We start from the raw sequence: 21,670 nt of genomic DNA on the forward strand, positions 1-21,670 counted from the left end.
ATCAAAAGGAACAAATGTTTTGAACATTTCAGTACAGATGGTATTTAACCATGTACATACTACTTTAACATGTACAAGGTAAACACTGAAAAGTCAATATCTATAAAAAGTAATCATATAAATTCTAGCTGATTAATCTGATATTGGTCCTATGGCATCGCTGCAAAAGTCAGTGTCTTTTTTTGGTTGATGCCATACATGGTTATTTTTATAATTTTAGATAGCCAGTGTTTTGATTACTCTTTTCTCTAAGGAATGCTTAACTTCACATTTAATGTCTTACCACTCAAGGAAAGTCATTTAAGAGTTTAGCATTTTCTTAGTTATATAATTTTATGGTATTGTTTTATTAGGTTATGAAATAGTGATATTTTAAATTCTAGCTTAAAATTAATTTGTCTTTAAAAATATGCTGGAGAGACATATTATGTATAAAATACATCTCCTTATTTATAAACAAACCAAAAAAAACCTGAAAACCTCCTTAATTTTGACTGCCTAGCATAAGGCATGCTTTATGTTAGCATTTAAAAGGTAATCTTATGTAATGATTTCACTGTACATCTTTTCTTGAACAAAAATGAGGCCCAAGTGTTACTGCACTCCATTATAGGATGTGCCTGATTTCCCAATCACTGCATTAAAAGTAAATTTATCTGATTTTTCAACATTTTAATGAGTGCAGACTAATTCAGGAAGACTTGAGGTTTGATGCTGTAAAGTCAAAATTGTGCCTGAAACCAATTCCCTTCCCATAGCTATCACCCCATAGATAGCACCATGGGGACTAAGACACTCTGAGTTTGAAATTCACACATTTGCGTTATGTTTTCTGTCTGTGTCATGATTACCCTGACCATTTTTAAAGTACTTTAAATATTTATTGAAATAATATTTCAAGTGTTAATTACAGTGGTAATGAAAACAGCCAAATGCCACATATCAAGAATGAGTGTTTATCCGTATTGTTAATGTGATATGTTAGATTTCATTAAGCAGTAATGGGGTAGCAAATGAGTCACAAATTACAGTTGCATCTGTTACTAGACCACATTAGTGCCAAAATAACGGCAAATGCAGCCATAGGGCTACATTCATTAGCCAACAACGCTTGTGGCCAATTCATCCCTTTGTGTTTGAGAACTCGGGGTACCCCAGTAAGAAAGTGACATCTTTGGAGGGGTTGTTATTAGACTAAGTATGCCAGAAGATCTCATATTTCATTCTAGCTTTCCAATGTGTTATGATGCTCAGAGGTTTTGCATCTGTTGAATCTGCTAAGAACCTCAAGATGTTCAGTTGTCCAGCCATACACTCCCATAGCTTGTGACCTCTTTATTTCCGATGAGATACAAGTAGCCGTTGATGGGTTCTATATGCAAGAAAATTTTTTTCCCTTGAGTTTGTTTCTATTGTCTCTTAAATGGTGTTTAAGTTTTATCATTATCGATAGCTTGATGCATGATGATTTTCAACTCTTAATTAGTTCTCTTAACCAATTATAGCAGATTCAAGTTATCTTGCACCGATTCATTCTTCCAAAAGTACCATTAATAATAAATGAACTATAATGTTGACCCGCTGAGCTAGGACTAAAAATATCTGAGCCCCTCCGCCCCAATCCCTTCACCCTACCAAAGAGGATATTCTTTCTAGACCTTGACCTGTCCCCCCACAGAAATCTAAGTTCTCTTTTAAGAAAGGTGGTTCGTGGGGTTCTGCAAAACAGCCCTGATTTACATCCCAAGGCCCTGTGTGAAAACACTATCTTTAAGACTCTAAGTAGCAGTCAAGAAAGCAGTCCATTATCTACTTAGGTCTTGAGAAAGAACACTTGTCTAAGGAAAAGAGCAGCATCCATAGCATTAGTACATTTCTATCAATATCTCTCAATGCTTGTTCTATAGTCTTTAAAAGCTGAGGACGGGCAGAAAAGTGTTCTGATAAATATATATCAAAATCTTCACATGAAAGAAAATAGCCCTCCTTCGCATTCGGATAAAAGCACTGGCTATGTAGGCTCTGATAATCCTTATGTAAAATGCGCTCTTACAAATAGTACCAGTTTCCACGGAAGCATTCATTGCACTTGAGAATAAACCAATAAGGAAATTAAAAAAGCAAACCATACAGTTAACACGACTTGCTTCACATGTTGTGGCAGAAAGTAAATATGTGTAATGTTCCCTTCTGCCCTAACGTGTGTGTGAACCACAAAAGCGTCAGCATTTTATGAAGCATGTGGATAATGTAAGTGTTTGAGCTGTTTCACTAACATATCAATAAAGTGGCAATTTGTTATATAGCCAAATCTAATGTCGCTGGTGCTCCAACTAACAACAGAGACAGATGTTGCTAATTAAGTACGCATTAAAAAACTGTTAATACTGATACTCCATTAAAACCATATGATAATGAGACTTAAATCTTTAATCAGAATGATCAGCAAAACTTTATATATGGAAGTCTGTGTTTTAAGATGTTTTCCTTTGAGAAATAAATATTGGGCCTCGCTCTATAGTGTTTGCATGTGTTCCCGCCCAGGAGAAATAAGATAACAGGATCAGAAGATGAAGATACGTGTATTTTGTTTCCTTTTAGCAGACATTCCACACACCAAGTCTCGGGGATGAGGAGTTTGAAATACCCCCAATCACGCCACCTCCAGAGTCAGACCCCGCCCTGGGCATGCCTGATGTACTTCTACCGTTTCAAGGCCTCAGCGATGCGTTGCCTTCCCAAGGAAGTGAATTCACACCCCAGTTTCCCCCTCAAAGCCTGGATCTTCCTTCCATTACCATCTCAAGGAATCTCGTGGAACAAGACGGCGTGCTTCACAGCAGTGGGTTGCACATGGTAGGCAGCAGATGTACTGCTTGAAAGTGTTTTATTTATTGTGTTCACTTCTCAGGGTGACGATCTGAGAGCCCGTGTTCTCGTCCGTGCATGCCTGTCTCCCGGTGAGCAGGTGGACTGTTCTTCCCAGTGCCATTTAAATATAGGTTCGGGATGAGTCCCTGGTGTTGGACAAGAGGGTGTTGGGTTGGTTAACAGTTACTTGAAAGAGGATGACCCAACATGATCCTTCTGGTTTGAAATGATTTCTAAGGCTGATTCATTGGTTTGAAAACAGCCAACCTTCCCTGCCTTGGGTTTAACAAAGACGTGTACTTGAGTTGAAGGTCTGCCCAGGAGAGGTGTTTTTTTTTTTTTTTTTCGGTTTTTTTGGTTTTGTTTTGTTTTGGTTTTTAAGAAATGAAAGCCCTTATCAGGTGCCTAGGTTTTTTGCATTTGTTGGCTTATAACCTGTTTAGGACACATGATTTGCTGCTACCTGAAATGAAATATCAGACTGTGATCTGGACAAAGGGAGAAAGAATAATTGCTTATAACCAGCAGAGGAACATATAGAGCAGGTTATTGTGTGAAATATACCTAATGGTGTTATTTATTACCGCAAACACCGAAGAAGGCACTCCAGAGAGCCAAGATTGCTAATGCAATAATTTTGGTTCTATTTTTCTTAGTGCGCAATTATAGTCAGCGATCACCAGAGTAAATCTGCTTAAGTATTTTAAACTCTTCTGCTGGGATTGTTTTTTTCCACCATAGTATATAAGGCATTTGGGTCTATCTAGGTGAGGTACGAAAGCAGACATTTTAAAACAAGATTAATAGTTTGTTGGGATCAAATGAAACAGATGTGTTGGTATAACAAAAAACAAATCCTATTGCTTGTTTACATATTTCTCTGCACATTATGACCATGCCAGTGATGTTTATTGGTTTCATTGTTAATTCCCCAGATAACAACAGATGATTGCAAAATATGTAGTGGATTAGCGGTGCAAAGATTCCGTGTGCGCTCTGAAATATAAGATTACTTTCCCAAATAGGATTGCGGCAACATAATTTTCTTTGCCTGTGATCTTTTGTGTTTGAGCTGCACATCGGGGTTTTTATTTTTACTTTTTTTTCTTGTTAGAAAAGAATGCAGGGAACAGTCGGGAAAGGGTCATTAAGTATTCATAAACGTTCCTTGCCATCGCAAATAATTGTTTCCTGTGGACTTTCTTACATTTTTGTCCCTTTGACACTGGAAGGGAGGGTTCTGTCCTCTGTTCCTCTACCGTCAGGCTCGCAGGGTTGTGCCTGGAAAATAATAAAAATAAAAAGGGTGTTTAGTCACCAAGGGAGTTTGCCCAAGGTTCACCATCATTCATAGATGCTCAGCCAGGCTCATTTAAGTTAGGGAAATAGTTAAAAGACCCTATAATGCATGCTAAAATGTGTGCTTTATTAAATTGGTAAATATTTATTAATAATATAAGAATCTGCCTTTAAATTAAACATCTGATGAATTACCTTGCCTTAAAGCTATAAAACTGTTATTGCTGCTATAAAAAAGTGTAAAGGAGGCATTTTGACTATGAAATTTCATTTCATGGTCAATTGAATTTACTATATTGGAAAGAACTAAAGATGGAATCATAAAATAATTATGATATTCACATACACTTAAAGAACAATGCTTTCACGGACTGGCATTGGGAGAGAGGACTCAATTTTTAATGCTTCTTTTGTAATGTATTGCTAATCACTAAAGCAGTTGAATTATTTCATTGATTTTTAAAAGTATAAGCACTCCAGCTAAGTGCAGGCTGTTGTCATGGTATTTACATGGACCTCATCACATTTATTGGTGCCTTTCTGAAGTTTTGCTGAACCCGAATGATATTTCTTTGGGCTGGAAACAAACCAATCTTGTTGAAAATTCTAGTAGAATTTCACCTTGAAGAAATGTCATGGGATTTTAAATCACAAATGTTGGAAAAAAATAAAATGTACCGGGACAGAATTATGATGAATACAATGTGTCGTCGGCTTTGTTCTGTGTACTACCTGACATGTTCACCTATAAACTTGAATTCAGAATCGCCAGAGGCATGGTTAAAAATAGGTTATGTCAAGGTTCTTCTGTATTTCCCTGCGGGTACCGAGGTGGCTGGCTACATCATAATGCACCCCAGCAGCTCCTCGGAGATTTCCCTTAGGAAGGTCACCAGAAAAATAATAAATAATACTTGATATATCATGCATTCGGCTTCCTAGTGTGCACTGGCTATTTCATACCTTATGCAAGTAAGAAGTTTTATTATTCAAATGAATATGGCTGTCGGTTGAGGATTGCCATGGTGAATTAAGACCATCATATACGGAGAAAAGCCAGCTTGTTTATGTGGTATTGAACCAGCTTTTCTTCAGAGCTTCATTGGTTTTCCTTTCGAAAGAGTGACAGTTTGTCACATTACTGATTAGCTGTGTTTTTTTGTTGGCGACCAGCACAACATGTTTATCTTCCTTAAATGTGTGTCATTAGATTTTAAAAAAAGAAAAAAGAAAAAAAAAAACAAAACCCAGAAAGCAAGGACAAAAAAGGAAAGGGGGAGATTAAAAAGAGTCTAATGATTAACATTGCCATTTCAAAATATGCAAATAATGCCCCGGTATTCAAAAGCGAATTGTTGAAAAACATGGAAAGTCGATGCATTTGTGACTTCAAAGAACAACCTTGATTTGCTTGTTGTGGATACGTATATTTTAAAACAGGATGTGGTTGGCAGGACGAAATCAGCAGTAATGGTCTGGTTAAAAATCCTTTACCTCTAAGCATTATTGTCAGTTCAGATGATCATCTGGAAATTATTTTAATCTACAAAAGATTGCAATCCTAAAAATCTACAACGTGCGCTCCAAAGGGTCTTTTTTTTTTTTTTAACACCTCTCTATAATCTGCCCAGCCTGCTGAGTAGCACTGACATCAGTAGTACATCAATTTCAGAAAGTGGATTATTTTTACTAGACAGCTATTGTGACATATTGGGTCAGTCATAAATGAAAGATATTCATGCAAGCATGCAATACTTGTAATGAAGTCTCACTCTGACCTTCTGTATGATTGATTCTGTAATTTAGTTTTCTCAGGCAGTGCCTGAAATGAAATGAAATCATGTTGAACAAGTTTTGAATACCCACAGTGCACCAGGAGAAGAAAAATCTGCAGCCCTAGAGGCTTGAGAGAGAGCAGCTGAACGATTTATCTCTATGCTATTATAGCCTTTGCCAGCATTCAACATTTCTTTCTTTCTTTCTTTTTTTTTTTTTTTTCTTATTTGGCTTAAGTACTTAATTCTGCAGGTAGCTGTAAATGGGAAAATAAAATGCTGTTCAGATTTAAAATGACAGGACAGGAGTATGTGCAGGAGACTGATAAAATATCTTGAATAGAACTGACCTTTCATGTAGCTGAAAGTTACTGGGGGATTCATCCTCATAATTACCATATAGATTATTTTTATTTCTTTCCTGCAATGAAACATTTCAGAGAGCAGTAGTGCTGATTGAATGAAAATTGAACTTGTTAACATTCTTTTCAGCTTAGCCTGTTGTACATAACAGAAGGTTAGCTTTGATGAATTTCAAAATTCTCTTTGATATCCAGGAAACAGACAGTAAAATAATTGTCTCTAGTCTGATATTTTTTTGTATGCCCCCCAAAAGAGAATTTATGAAACACACTGATAATTCACGTACGTTTTCTTCATGCATTATATTTCATGTTTAGAGGACCGACATCTTCTGTTTGATATCGCTTTGGACTTAATTGTGAGAGCACATATTTATAGACAATGCTTTTGGTGCTCTCGTCACATCGAACATGGTATTCGAAAATTGAAAAAGATGCAAGTAAGGGAGGTAAATTTGAGTATGGCAGTCTCTGTACTTATTAAAGAAAGAATAAGAGAGGGGGGAAAAAAAGTCCTGTAGAAGGTATGCACATAGAGAAGAAAAGTTATCAGCTTTTAAAATAATCATAAAGCTCTGAAGTCATAAGACATCATTTTTGATCAGAAAAATGGGAACGTATCAAAACAATACTTCTAAGATTACCAAGCTTAGTTTAGAAGTTTTTTTTAGTTTTCACACAGTCATTTAGCATGGCTCTAATTTTGAGTTATTGTTGTTTTCACGAAATAACGTTCATGCCGTTTTTATACTTTCCAAAATCTAACACTAAGAGAAATAGCAGACTTTCAATTAATACATTGTTTTAGCAGTGTCGCTTAATGTGTTACAGATAAAACAGTTATTTCATGGGTCATTAATGTGTTTAATGCGTGGAACGTTCTATTAAAACAAGCCCTTATTATTGTTATGGACGTGTTCATTGCCATTGTCAATAGAGGCTGCAGAGTTAAATTCCACAGGACGATTACCACGTAGCCATTGGGGGAACCAACAATTTTTCATACAAATTGAATGATTACTTCAGTAATGTTTATTTTTGGCCAAGTTATGGTTGAAACGTATTTTTATTTTAAGTTAACAAGAAAAGGCACGGCTCACATAAGCAAAATAATGCACTTTGCACGGAATGGAACCTATCTGCAACGTCCACGTTTGCAAATTGAAACCCTATTAACTTCAGCAGACATTTCCTGAGCACCTACTAAGTGCTATTTATTTTTCTGAATCATTGGAGACGAATCATTTTAAAAATTGATTTCTTGATTAGCCGTGTCTCTTCCATGGAATGCAAAAATTCAGAGTCTGATTACTGCTTCAAAGAGGCCCGCTGTTCAAAGTCGACTTTAGTTGGGCTGTTACTGCACCTTGACACTTGTCTGCCCCAAACACCCAGGCCACAGACATTTTCTCAGCTCCCTTTCTTGGTAGAGCGAACAGCCTTGGACCATACAGAGCTTAAAAGAAATATTCTCTATTCTTGGCCTAGAAATGCCTACTGATCCCAAATCTATGAGCGTCCGAAAGGTTGAGTTTACTTTAGGATCATGTATTCAAGAAGGAGCATGTTCTGAACTTGTACAAAACCCAGCTAGCTCTTGTGAAGTGTGACGTGTGATTATTTGCTCGATTTATCACATTCAAGGAAAAGTGTTATTAAAAAGTTAGTCTGTATTTCCCTGTATCTTGCTTTTAACATGTGTATCTGCAGTTGGAATCTCCTGTAGCATTGGCAGTACTTCCCCTGGGGGGATCAGAGACAGTAGACACACCCTTTTATATTACTCAGTCTCCCAAATAAAAGTGGCCTGATGGCTTAAATGGTTTTTACAGGGATGCGTACCACTGCCTCACTTCCTTGCCTTCACAGCATGTGTCGCTCTTGGAAATGGTGCCCTTTGCTTGTGTACCGCCTGTCCTCTGCCCTCACCTGTCTCATTGGCTACTCTCATCCTCAGGCCTGGAAGAGTGTCCGGGCTGGAATATGCTAGACTCTCAAATATTTTCTTTGTCCAACATATGAATGAATGAGAGGATAATGAAAGGATATGCTTTATTGAGAGCACACCTTGACTACAAAATAAAAATGGGAGGGTGTCTTTAAAGTATCAACAGGTGTCAGAATGGAATTCCTCTTGAAAATTTGTATTTAGGATTGAATAAAATAAACTTGGAGCTGACTCCTTGGCAAAACAAAGGAGTTACGGGGTATATGAGAGAATACCATTGTTTTATAAAAAACTCCTTTAAAAATTTTTATTTTGCTGAGAAAGTATTAATTAACTTTGGGGAAGACTGTTTTTCACAAAACTTTCATCAGTATGTATGTTTGATTATAACCCTGAGAGTAGTTATTAAGTAAAAATTATCTATTTCAGTGCAGATATTTTGATGACTATGGAGTTTATGGTACGTAGGTCTATAATTATCATCGGTATGCATTTGGCATAACTATATTTGTTTCAGGTTCTTTTGGGGTTGGGAATATGCTAGCTATGCATAAGTACGGATTGATTGTTTATTTGGAAATAAAATTTTAACATCACTATAGGACATAACTAAATAATTGAGCATAAAATAAATGGCCTGAATTTCCTATGTGTAGTTCTCTGATACTTATTAACACAAAGCGATTGTATTGCTGATAATTGTTTAATTACTCCATTTCTCAAGAAATATTGATTAAAAAGCTGCATAGTGAAAATGTGTTTATTTAATCACGGCCGCTAATATATTTGGGTTATTTGCCTCTTAATTAGATGTTATCTTTTATTATGAAAACCCAACATTGGATCATTACGGAGAATATTTATTTGTAAATGTAGATGGGAGGGGCATTAAACACATTTGCATATGGGACTTTTAAAAATCCTTTGTGATAAAATCAGTGCAGATGGAAGTAAGCACCATAGTACTGAGTAAAAATAGATAAAATAGGGAGTTCCCTTCATGGCGCAGGGGAGATGGTCTGACTAGTATCCATGAGGATACGGGTTTGATCCCTGGCCTCGCTCAGCGGGTTAAGGATCCAGGCGTTGCCATAAGCTGTGGTGTAGGTTGCAGACGAGGCTCAGATCTGGCGTTGCTGTGGCCGTGGTGTAGGCTGGCAGCCTGGAAACCTCCGTGTGCCACGTGGATGTGGCCCTAAAAAGCAAAAAATAAAAAATAAAATGAAATTAAGTAAATAAATAAATAAAATAGAATCATGTGTGATATTTAAAATGTAAAGCTACATCTGAAAGCTTATATCTTACATTTGTAAAAGGAACCAAACCCAATGCAGGAGGATGTTCTACTCAAAGTGAAAGAGAGAAGATAAATGCCAGGCATGGGAGGGAAAGGGAAATTCACTCTGGAGGAACTGGTCCTTACCTCAGGCCTGAAAGTAGGAGCCAAAATATGGAGAGGAGGTAGAGTTTTCTTGGCTTAACAAATAGGAGCAAACCTCATCCTGCCTTTCCCCTCCCCATCCCCCCAAAACCCACATACCCTATATGGAATAGAGACATGATAATAGAACACAGGGATTTACGCAGTAGGGATGTTTTTTCACCTTTTTGATCTCTTTCGATCTTGATTAAGTCAAGGGGCTAGTAAGTCTTTCACACCTCTTTCATCCTTTTTCAAAAAGACAAAAGCAGAACTCTGGCCCAGGACCTTAGGCAGATCCCTGGTTTTAGAGAGACTATAATGGGATTTTTTTAAATACTTTACTTGGTATTTATCTGGCATCCCTCTGAGTACCATGGATCTCAGTTTTTAATTTATGCTAGTGATCTAAAGTTTCCTTTTTAATATAAAATTATTCAGATGTTTAACCCTTCACTCAAATAATTAATGCTCAGTAGTAGATTGGGCTTTAGGCAGTTTCAGAGAACGAAGGAAGGACTGAGACCTGAAATATCCATTCCTTGGTTTCCTGCTTTTTAAAAAAATCAAAAGACAGGAGTTCCCTGGTGGCCTGGTGATTAAGGATCAGGCATTGTCACTGCTGTGGATCAGGTGTGATCCCTGGCCTGGGAACTTCTGTATGCCTAGGGCATGGCCAAAAAAACAAAAAAACTAAGCATGGAAAATAAATATTAAAAAAAAAAGACAAAGAGGTTCTTTCATCAGTAGAGAGAGAAGCAAGCCTCAGCTGAACACTCCCCCAACCAAGACAGACACAAACCAGCAAGGCATTGTTGAGCAAAGGTGTTGTTGAATGGTACTTACCCGGCAAATAGAAGGCGAGGTGCTTCCTGTTCTGAGAAGTTCATGACCTCCCTATTCTGAATGACCTTCTCTGATAGCAAAAATTCATCCTGGAGTACTCTTCAAAGCACAGGTTGAGGCATTAGGCTGTATCTTTATCGTCATACTATTTACAATTAAATCCAAGTTGTACACAGTTAATGGATTGCCCATGAAGTATGATCGGTTAATGCATATTGGAATGAATTACCTCACTAGACGAGTACCGAGCTTTAAACTTTCAATGGCATCCTTCTACATCCTGAATGGAATCCGGGGTGGATTACAAAACCTGTTACTCATGGCCATTACTGGCCTCGCCAGCTTCATGGCCAGCCTGGCCTTTCCTGGCCAGTAATGCCGACCCCTCCTTTTCTTACCGCAAGTGCTACCTTAGGCCACAGGACTTCGTTTATGTTCTTCCTCTCTGTGTGGGATACCCGTCTCTTTTTTCTGACTTATGTGGCTTCTACTCTTCCTTTATACCTTAGCTCAGTGGGTGACCCCTTCAGGAAAGCATTTCCTGATGTCCCCACCTTGCATGATCTGGCCCATTCTCGCTGCTCCAAACCCACTGCATTTTGCTGTTCACCTTGTCTACCTGGCCTCCACCTCTATGGGTGTCCTTTTTATTTCTCAAACTTGCCAAACACTCTCTCCCACCTCAGACTTTGCACGTGCTCTTCCCTCTGCCTGGAACATACTTTCTTCTCATTTCATGGTTGGCTTGTCTTCATTCTTTAGGTATCAGCTCAAAAGTCATCTTTGAGAGACCCTTCCTGCTGACCTAATCAAATGTGGCCACCTGTCCTGAATAATGTTTTTTTGTACAGCCTGTATTTTTTTTTAACAGTATTTATCACCATTTGAATCTTGTTTATGCATATGTGTTCATAAAATATTTTCATTGTGTCTGTTTTAACAGACAGAACTGTGGACACTCCTTCCTCCTCCCCCTCAAGAAGTTGATTTCTATTGTATTTGTGTGATAAAGCTGTTCATGGGGGTCGGGAGGCTTGGCCACCAAGGAACACTTGCCTACATCTGGAGACGTTTGGTTGCACAACCTGGTGGGGGAGAGGAGGCTATTGGCACCTAGAAGGTAGAGACCAGAGAGCCTGTTAAACATCTAGAGTGCTCCGGGGTTGCAAGCAAAGAATTGGGTGCATTCCTTCAACAAAGAATTATCCAGACCAAAATGTCAATACTTCTGAGGTTGAGAAGCCCTTATCTAATGTTATCAATTAGAAGACAGAATGAGATAAGAAGAGAGAATGAGTTGTTTCCAAAGGATGAACAATTTAGAAACTGATGCAGATGAACTCTCCATGTAACACATAATTGGGAATTCTCATCGTGGCTCAACGGTAATGAACCTGACTGTATCCATGAAGATGTGAGTTCGATTCCTGGCCTAGCTCAGTGGGTTAAGGATCCGGTGTTGCCCATGAGCTGCAATGTAGGTCGCAGACTTGGCTCAGATGCCAGGTTGCTCTGGCTGGGCTTTAGGCTGGCAGCTGCAGCTCTGATTCGACCCTTAGCCTGGAAACTTACATATGCTGCAGGTGTGGCCCTAAAATGACAAAAAAAAAGAAAAAGAAAAAGAAAAAAGTAAAATTAAACGTAATTGTGAGAGGTATCAGAAAAGCTACCAGCATTCAGTCCTTATTGTTGAACGCAATAATAGCAATCTCTTATAACCCACTCGCTACTTTGTCTTTTAGTGATCATTGGTAAACCTTTCAAGGCTTAACTGTAATAAGTTAAGAGACAATGATTTGCAAAAATGCATTAAATATCTTAGGGCTATATCATGGTTATACATTTCCTTCTGATGTCATTAATTCTAGGAAAAGTTGTGAGCTATTTTTGAAGGTATATGCATATATATGGATTATTCTTGCTTTATACTTTGTCAATTTATTAATCCATTCTAAATTTTATTTAATTACAGTGATATTTAAAAGAATCACATGGTAATTTTCCAGTTTTCAAAGATATATAATTAGTATACTGGCTTCTCTGGCCTGGCACATAGTAAGTGCTCAATAAATCCGTTGTTTTTTTTTTTTTTTTTTCCTTTGGCCATGCCTATGGCCTGAGGAAGTTCCTGGGCTAGGAGTCGAACCCAGGCCACAGCAGTTATCCTGACCCAAGCCACCGGAGTGACAACATGGGATTCTTAACCAGCTAAGCCACCAAAGAACTCCCAATTAATACTTTTCAACTGAGCTGACATCTTTCTCTTGATAAGTGGAAATCCTAAGATCAAAGGAAGTGTCTTTTAAAGGGTACTTTTTTTTTTCTTTAATAGAAAATGATTGGAGCTGTTAAGGATGGCCAAGTTCCTCAAGGAAGTTGTTAATAATCGGTGGCCCTAAAGGAACTTGAATCTCTAAAGAGACACTTTAACCATTAATCTTCTTATACTGTAATCCTCACACATAGGAAGTTATTATCGGATAACTGTGGACCATGGTAAATGCTAGCACATTTTGATGCATTGATTATGTGGTTCAGAGGTTGCCTGAAAATATTTCAGAGGTCCTTGATGTATTGTCCTGTGGGAGATAAGAAAGGCAGGGCCAGCAGTTTTGGGATCTGAAGACTGTGTGCATGGCTCTAAGTTTTGGCAAGACCTTGACCCCATCACCACTATCCTTCAGGGGTGGTTTTGCACACTTTCCCCACTGCAGGGAAACCCAATTTTTAAAAAGCGAAATGTGGGAGTTCCCATTGTGTCTCAGAGGATTACAAACCCTATCAGTATCCTTGAGGACGGAGGTTTGATCCCCGGCCTTGCTTAGTGCATTAAGGATCCCGCATCGCTGTGAGCTGTGCTGTAGGTCGCATATGTGGCTCAGAACCCGTGTTGCTGTGGCTGTGGTGTAGGCCGGCAGCTATAGCTCTGATTCGACCCCTAGTCTGGGAACTTCCTTCCATATGCTGTGGGTGTGGCCCTACAAGGAAAAAAAGAAAGAAAGAAAGAAATGTTGCGAGGAATCTCAACGTATAAAAGAAATGAAAAGAGAGTTGCTTTTGCTGAAGAGGGATGGTGGCGGTGGAGAGCTCAGAGCCCCTTTCCTCCGTCAGTGCGTGCTTCCGCCACGGTGGCACCTGGCTCCCCAGGGCACAGTTTCCCCATCAAGCCGTCACCAGCCAGCTCCATGGCCCAGGGACTCACTCTCATCTAACAAGAGGTATAATAGTACCTAATTCAGAAAGTTATTTAGAGGGTTGAATTGGAAAATTCGTAGTAAGCTTAGCACAAGTCCTGGTGGGGTCAACATACGGTAACTCTTCCTTTTTCGTGAACCTTGGCTATTTGTCAACAGGCGCTCTCAGGCAACCAGGTTTGTAATAATGGCATAAACGGCAGATAGAAAGCGTTCTTTATCAGGAAGCGCTGATAAAGCCAAGCAAACTTGGCCTTCTCTTTGAAGATGACCTTGTGAAATATGTATGTCTGGGATGCATCAATCAAACATCTATACATGCCGATGTTCATGGGCCTTTGCGTAAAGAGGGCCAAGTAATTCCTCGGTCAATGAGAAAGCTGTGAAAAGGATATCTCATTCTTCGTGGCCATGCCAGTTAACTACTTTACTAGTATACAGTCAGAATTAAAATACCATGGCGTTGCTTGTAAATATTTTAAAACATTTAGATTTAAATAAGTTTGGGAGCTCCCATTATGGCTCAAAAGGTAAAGAACCCGACATAGTGTCCATGAGGACGCAGGTTCAGTCCCTGGCCTCGCTCAGTGGGTTAAGGATCTGGCGCTGCTATGAGCTGCGAAGTAGGTTGGCTTGGATCTGGTGTTGCCACCAGCTGCAGCTCTGATTTGACCCCTAGCCCGGGAACTTCCATGTGCCAAGGTGCAGCTGTAAAAAGAAAAAGAAATACATAAATAACTCTGAAAGGACTTTTTAAGAGCATTCTAAAAGATGTATTTGGAGAGTAAAATTAAGCATAAGACAGCTTAATTCCCAGTAACTGGGAGCTGGAAGGGGCATTAGCAAGCATTGGTGGAACTTTCAAAGAACATGCAAGAGTGGACAGTCAGCTCAAATATTTGAAGACAAATAGCTAAATGTATGAAGAACACTAATAAAAAGAAATTAGGACAAACTGATGACATAAAATCCACTTTTGTGATATGAGTCTGCAGAAGGACGCTTGCCAGTAGAACGTAGTATTTTAGGAGCAGTGGAAGAAAATATTGTCAGTGAGACAAGGAAGAGTGGGGTTGTTCTGGTATGTGTGACAAATTTCTCCAGGAGATTCTGTAGGAATTTGATAACTCAGAAAAGGTCAAGAAGTGGAAAATTTGTGCATTTCCTATTAAACCCTAGCAATTAGCTATACAGACTATTTTGACTGTGTGTATCTTTTTAGTTTTTCCTAACTAGAGTGTTTTAGTTTGTTTCTTTTGGTTTTGGTTTTTGAAAAAGAAAAAGTTAAGATACTCCCCTGCTTACCCTTTCAATCTAGCCTCCTCTAATGTAACCACTGTTTACACATTTAAATTTTTTTTTCATTCTGAAAGTTTTATTGAAGTAGAGTTGATATACAAGGTTGTGATAATTTCTGCTGTACAACAAAGTGATTCAATTATAATCGTACACACATCCATTCTCTTTCAGATTCTTTTCCCACATAGATGATCACAGAATAGTGGGTAGAGTTCTCTGTGCTGTACAGCAGGTCCCCGTTGGCCAATCATTTCATAGACCTCAGGGTGCAGAGGCCAATCCCAAACTCCCAATACACTTTTTTTTTTTTTTAAACAAAAAGGGCCTGCTGTAACTATTTTGCACCTTGCTTTTTTCACTTGCTGTATCTTGCATCCACCTCTAGATTCATGGTTAAGTGGGAGCAGTTTTGACCTCCAGGGGGCAATGTCTGGAGACATTTTTGAGTGTCATGACTGGTGGGGGAGAGAGGTTGCTACTGGCATCTAGTAGGTAGAGGCCAGGGTTACTGTCAGCATCCTACAATGCAAAGGACAGCCCCTATCAATAAAGGATTATTTGGTCTAAAATGTCATCAGAGCCAAAATTGAGGAACTCTGCTCTAAGTCAATACCCATCAATTTAATTCATTATTTTAAAAGGCTTCATAATACTTTGTAGTATGATCGATCATAATTTATTCATCTAGTTTCCTATGGCTAGCCATGGCTTCTTATTTAGTGGCATTATAATGTTTAAGATCAAGAAACCAAATACTCTGAGTTATAATTCATTTGTTTCTTTAAAGAGCAAAAATAAACCTTATCAGAAAGACTCAAAAGAGGAAGAGTTAAGAATTCATAGGCTTGTGTATAAAATTAGATTCTGGGTCATTGTGAGTCAAGAGAATTTGGTTTCAATAAAGTCACAGACTCCCTCTTAAATGATAAGTCTTAAAGTAAGTCATTTAAAAAAGCATGTCTTCATTTTGTGGGGTTTTTTTGGAGTGAAAAAAATAAGGTAGCAATAATTCTAAAGCCTTTTGTATGACTGCCCAAAACAGAGACGGCTACTTTTGAAGTGACAGCAGTAAACTTCAGAGAAGCGAATGCCTCCTCCTTATACATATTTAAAAAAATTCGTTAGTACATTAAATCAGGGTGGGTTGAAGCAAAGAAAACAATGTACGTTTAAGATGAAAAAAATTACCAATCCTAAAGACATGGAATAACTTCCAGATGCCATTGACGGTGTAATTCAGAATTGGAACGACCCTCTGGTTAACCATGGAGGGTTTTACAGAGCAGATGACCTGAAGCAAACAGATGTTTGCTCTGTGCATCTCCAGCCCATCCTCTCTACATGTCATATGCATTCCTGGGAGGATAAAAGAGAGAACTGATTCTCTCCTCTTGGAGAGCTGGGAAAAGGGTAATGGAACAGAACTGGGTATGAGAAGGACTGCACACCAACTGGTGGGCCTGAAATGGCTGGACCTCTGCTTCAACACTTTCTTTGTCATTAGTTGCCTCAGTAAGAAGCAGGAGGTGGACTTTTAGCTTCCCTTTGCTAATAATCTTTATCATTTAGTTAAGTCATCCAGCGATAGTCCTAGGGTGTAGTAGACTAGGCTGGGTAATTTGGGGTTTGTGCTTTTGACCTTTCAACTTTCTGGCAGGAGTCCTTCTAGGTAATAAATTAATAGAAACCGTTATCCTGGGGAAAGTCAGATCTATCAAAATTGCAACAAGTCAGATCTATCTAAGGAATAGTGGACATTATAAGTTCAGTGAGTTTTTAAATCGAGGAACACACTACATATATTAGTTTCGGGTGTACAACGTAATGATTTGATATTTGTATTTATGATGAAATTATCACCATAGTAAGTCTAGGTAACATTCTTGTCCTGTGATGCGGACTTTTAAGATCTCTTCTCTCAGCAACTTTCAAATATGCAATACCATTGCCGTCATGCTGTGTATTGCATTCTCGTGATGTATTTATTTGATTCCCAGAAGTTGGTACCTTTTGACCCCTTTCAACCATTGGTTCCTCCCCAACCCCTGCAAATTCACTGATGTATGGGAAAACTAAGAGTCTCCCTCTCACTCTTGCCCCTTTAGGATCAGAGCCACACACAAGTGTCACAGTACCGTCAGGATCCCTCCCTGGTCATGAGGTCCATCGTCCACATGACAGATGCTGCTCGCTCTGGAATCATGCCTCCTGCCCAGCTCACCACCATCAACCAGTCTCAGCTCAGTGCCCAGCTGGGGTTGAATCTGGGAGGTGCCAGTGTGCCCCACACTTCTCCTTCACCTCCAGCGAGCAAATCTGCAACTCCCTCCCCTTCCAGCTCCATCAATGAAGAGGACGCTGATGAATCCAACAGAGTAAGTGAACTGCCTTTCCTGTGTAACTCACCAGAGAACTTGGGATCATGTCCTGCTCATGTCTTTGAACTGCATGCATGGCATTACCTTCTTTTTCTTCAAGGATTTGGAGTAGCATTTCAGTTTATGAGAGCTCAATTTTTTTTCCTTCGCTCTTTTATTTTCTATGCAAAGTGTATTCAACTGCAAATTGTGAGATCTGGCTTCTACTAGTTGTAAGGCATTGAGCAAGTCACTTAACTCTTGTAGGCTTAATTTTCCTAATGTGCAAAAGGCAAGGCTTGCATTAGACTTTCCAGAAATTCTGAACTGCTCTGGTTCTAAGTTAATGTCCATGTGAACAAATTTTAACTAGTTGGTTGGGGGAACTATTGCCCCATGGGATGGTCTTGCATCTTCAGTGATGTTTATCACTTAGGGCCAATTTCCTTCCGTCTTTGCTTTTGTCAGGGAAATTATATATTATTCAAATATACCTAATTTGAAATAGAAATTTAGTTGCAGGTGTGACTTCTCTGAATGCCTAGAAAAATATCCTGTTTCATATAAGTTACCTATTCTAGACACACAATTCCTTATTCCTCATTCATTCATTATGTGTCATACATCTACCCAGTGCTTGGTGGTTTACTTGGTGCTGGTGATACAAAGATTTGTATCACCAGAACCAAGAATGATATGAGATTCGAGATATGGTGATAGAAGAATGACTGCCCCTGAGACCTCCCACTGGGAATGAACAGCAATGTTGAAAACGAGCTCCAGGGAATTCCTGTCATGGCTCAGTGGTTAATGAATCCAACTAGGAACCATGAGGTTGCAGGTTTGATCCCTGGCCTTGCTCAGTGGGTTAAGGATCTGGCATTGCTCTGAGCTGTGATGCAGGTCACAGATGTGGCTCGGATCCTGAGTTGCTATGGCTGTGATGTAGGCCGGCGGCTACAGCTCTGATTGGACCCCTAGTCTGGGAACCTCCATATGCCCCGGGTGGGGCCCTAAAAAGACAAAAGACAAAAACAAAACAAAACAAAAAACCAGCTCCAGATGTAATGAGTGGTATAACTGATGTATCTGGTGTGCTGAGACTGTCATCGATTCTGCTTAGGAGAGTGATTTGAGGAAGACTTTATTGAGAAGGTGATGTTTGAATTAGGTCTAAGAGGATACATAAAAGTTTGTGAGGCAGGAGAGAGAAGCCAGCATTCTGGTACAGGGAGTAATGGAAGTACATGGCCATTTATGGGTATTATGAACCATGTGACATGGGGAGGAAAGAAATAGAAGTTGAAGTTCTTTCTTCAAGTGGCTGAAATGTAGCTTTTCCCCTGGTGGTAGTTGAGAGCTAAGTATTTGCATAGAGGAATGGCATAAGCACACGTACTCTTCAGGAAGATGCCTAGGGCTGTATACCTATTACAAAGAGAATGTGTTACAAAGAGAGGGAACCAAAGAGAAGGAAACCATTAAAAGATCATTTTGCGATGAAATATTTCCTTTCATTTTAGCAAAGGGAGGCACTGACAGGAGGCACCAGATTAGTGAGATATTCAAGATGAAGAATCATTTATTAAGGTTTGGTAAGCCCATGAATCTGAAGGAGTAAAAGATCCATTGGGTTTGAGTTTGAGTGGATATCAGTAAATGGAAAGGATCAGTCCAAGAAAAGAGGAGTGTTTTGTTTGTTTTCCCCCCCGGAGGAAGATGAGCGTTTGACAAGGTAGGGGTTGACTTTGAGACACTTCTACTTGCGTCTTGAACTCAGGCCATTGGAGATGAAACTATAGATCTGGGGATCATTAGCAGCAAATGGATGTGAAACATAGAAGTTATCAGGATCTCAGGGTGTGTAAGGAGCAAGCCAAGGCCAGAACTTTGAGCATCATTTATATTTACCTTGAGCATAATTTATGTTTAAATAAGACATGGAGAAGAGGAGCTAAAGAACATGGCACATGATAAAAAAGAGGGAGGTTAGATGAAAAGAGGAGAAATGGTGCAAGGATACTAAGAAGGAGCGTTTGGTCTATTGAACACAGGGTGGGGACGTGTGCTGAGCAGTCTCTGCTCACACTCTCAGGACTTCAGGGGGGCAAAGTGGGAAATAATAAACTATAAGATAGAGCTGAGTTATAACTGGCCATTACACACGTCAAGTGGATTCCTTTCATTTCACTCCTTCCCACTGATCTTAAAACTGACCTCTCCATCAATCTTAAAGTGTCAGGTCTAAAGAGGACCTTTCATGGGACTGCTAGCTTGTTCCATTTTAAGCCAGGGTCTAGGTTTTGTGTAAAGACAAGGAATCCAGTTTATCTTTTAAGCGACTTAACTTAAAAAAGGAAGATTAACATTATTGTTGATTAGGTCTTTGTGGTCAAGCTATTTCTCCATGTTTCACAGCTCTTTGACTCAACTATGCAAAGTTTTTTTAGGAGAATTAATTCTGAACTTTTATTTAAGCTGTGAGATTCTTCATTTCGGGTTTATTCTTAAAAGCCAGTGACGATTAGGGCAAGTCATGGGTATCCAAGAAAGACGTCAAAGGTTGTCAACATTTGAATGTTGTTTTACAGGGAATGAAACTGAACTCTTCTTATTTGGAAAAATCTGCACTGGAAATTACTTTCATCTTGCCATTGGTCAGCGTATTGTTGGTGCAAACAGTGTCAAATTCCCTTCCAAGAAAAGAATAGAGTTATTTGACTCAATCAGAAAAATCTGTGTATATATATTTTTTCGTGCGGCTAAAGTAATATTTTTCATTGAAAGAAAACTTGGCTCCAGTTGAAGCTCCAACTTAAAGACATCTGACTCCCTTGCAAGTTTAGATTCATAAACTAGAATTAAACAAGTCTCACTCATTCTGAAGATTTAGAAAACAAGACTATGAGCTCTAGAATTGTATTGAATTAATTGTGTGAGTTATGAAAGATGGCATTTTGGAGGAGAGGTGAAACCTAGCTCAACATCTACTGACTTCTGTAAATTATTTGTATAAAGCATAGGTGTGGTTATCGCTCAAATAGTGCAAACAGCAGGCCCAGCAAGAAGTAGGCTTCTGGCTTCCTAACACCTTGAGGGTTTAGATACTCTCAAAGAAAAGGTTTTTTTTTTTATCAGTTTCCTCCCTAAGGAGTCTAGTAATTGGATTAAGTTCCAAATGACCCTCCCTTAGAAAGTAATGATAGTCTTGGAAAATTTGAATTAAGATTCAAGACTCAAGGCCATTAAAAGCCAATCTGTTAGCAACTGGAATCTATCTCTGTTGATCTTGCCTAAGGCTGCCTTTTGAAACAGATTTTGTCAAACTCTTCAGCAGGGTTCTTGATGAAGTTAACTGCAGAATGATCTCCAATGTAGTCAAACTATAATCCAGGGGGCATAAAACAAGGCTGACACATCATTTCCCCTGCTTCTCTGATAAGTATATGATTAGTGAAATTAGATGATGGTAGCAGGTGTATATTGGAGCTCAGTGGTATATAAATTTGGGGAACTGTACCCATATCATTCTGGTTTTGATTTCGGAGTTCATTATGAACACGTGTGAGCTTTTCGACGCCAGTATTCTTGTGGGCAGGGTTACTTGCTATATATAATAACAAACATCTTATTAGTCTTCTTTATAGCCTTGGCGATTTTGAGTACTTACTGTTGCTGCTCTTTTACACGTGTTTAATTGTATGACAAATATCAATTTCCTTTCTAGCTCTAGTTAAGAGTTTTTGACATTTTTACATTTCTTGTAATCCTATCCTTTAGAAAGTTTTTATTGTTTTAGAAATAAAAATGACCTTTCCCTTATTGTGCAGACTTGGGGATTATAGCTAATTTCCATTTGAGTTTCCGGAGACCATTAGCAAAGTAACATTCTGGTAAAATAAAAAACCAAGCCTGAAAAAAATCAATTCAGACCGATCATACATATGGTATGTGCCTATGGCAAGGGACCTCATTTAAAATATCTGAAAAGGATCAACATCCTGAATATTATTTAGGCTTACTGCTAAAACCTCTGAAAATGTAAAATATTTTGTTTATGAGTACATGTGTTGCATTTTATATATATATATATATATATAGCACTGCTTGTTACAGAGTGTTCTGTTTTTCATTACTCATAATTGCTATTTAGAGCATATGTTGTGAATGTATTGAAGATACTTCTGGGTCTCATTAATCAATGTTCTAAATGCTAATCTCTGCTGTCCAGTTCACTCTCGGCAAATTTACCCCTCCCCCGATCTGGGTGGTGATTCATCTGTTGATGATGCTTAACAA

General features: G+C 38.8%; 1 protein-coding gene across 8 annotated transcripts in view; it reads left to right on the plus strand.

The window, feature by feature from the left end:
* TOX3 (TOX high mobility group box family member 3) overlaps nucleotides 1–21,670 on the plus strand; it is a 117,232-nt gene that overhangs the window by 87,043 nt on the left and 8,519 nt on the right. For 5 of the 8 annotated variants that reach the window (XM_084960295.1, XM_084960294.1, XM_021094181.2 and 2 more), the window contains 2 exons: nucleotides 2,602–2,856; nucleotides 17,120–17,389. In XM_084960295.1, coding sequence (XP_084816421.1) covers nucleotides 2,602–2,856; nucleotides 17,120–17,389 — 525 coding nt within the window. The remainder of the gene's footprint in view (nucleotides 1–2,601; nucleotides 2,857–17,119; nucleotides 17,390–21,670) is intronic. The other 3 variants (XM_021094180.2, XM_021094179.2, XM_084960293.1) reach the window with 1 other exon arrangement.

The sequence above is a fragment of the Sus scrofa genome, chromosome 6 (genome assembly GCF_054392235.1).
Source record: "Sus scrofa isolate SSC_HxYL_T2T_F1_AM1 chromosome 6, Sscrofa_HxYL_maternal_Yorkshire_Landrace_v2.0, whole genome shotgun sequence".
NCBI classification, from domain to species: Eukaryota; Metazoa; Chordata; class Mammalia; order Artiodactyla; family Suidae; genus Sus; species Sus scrofa.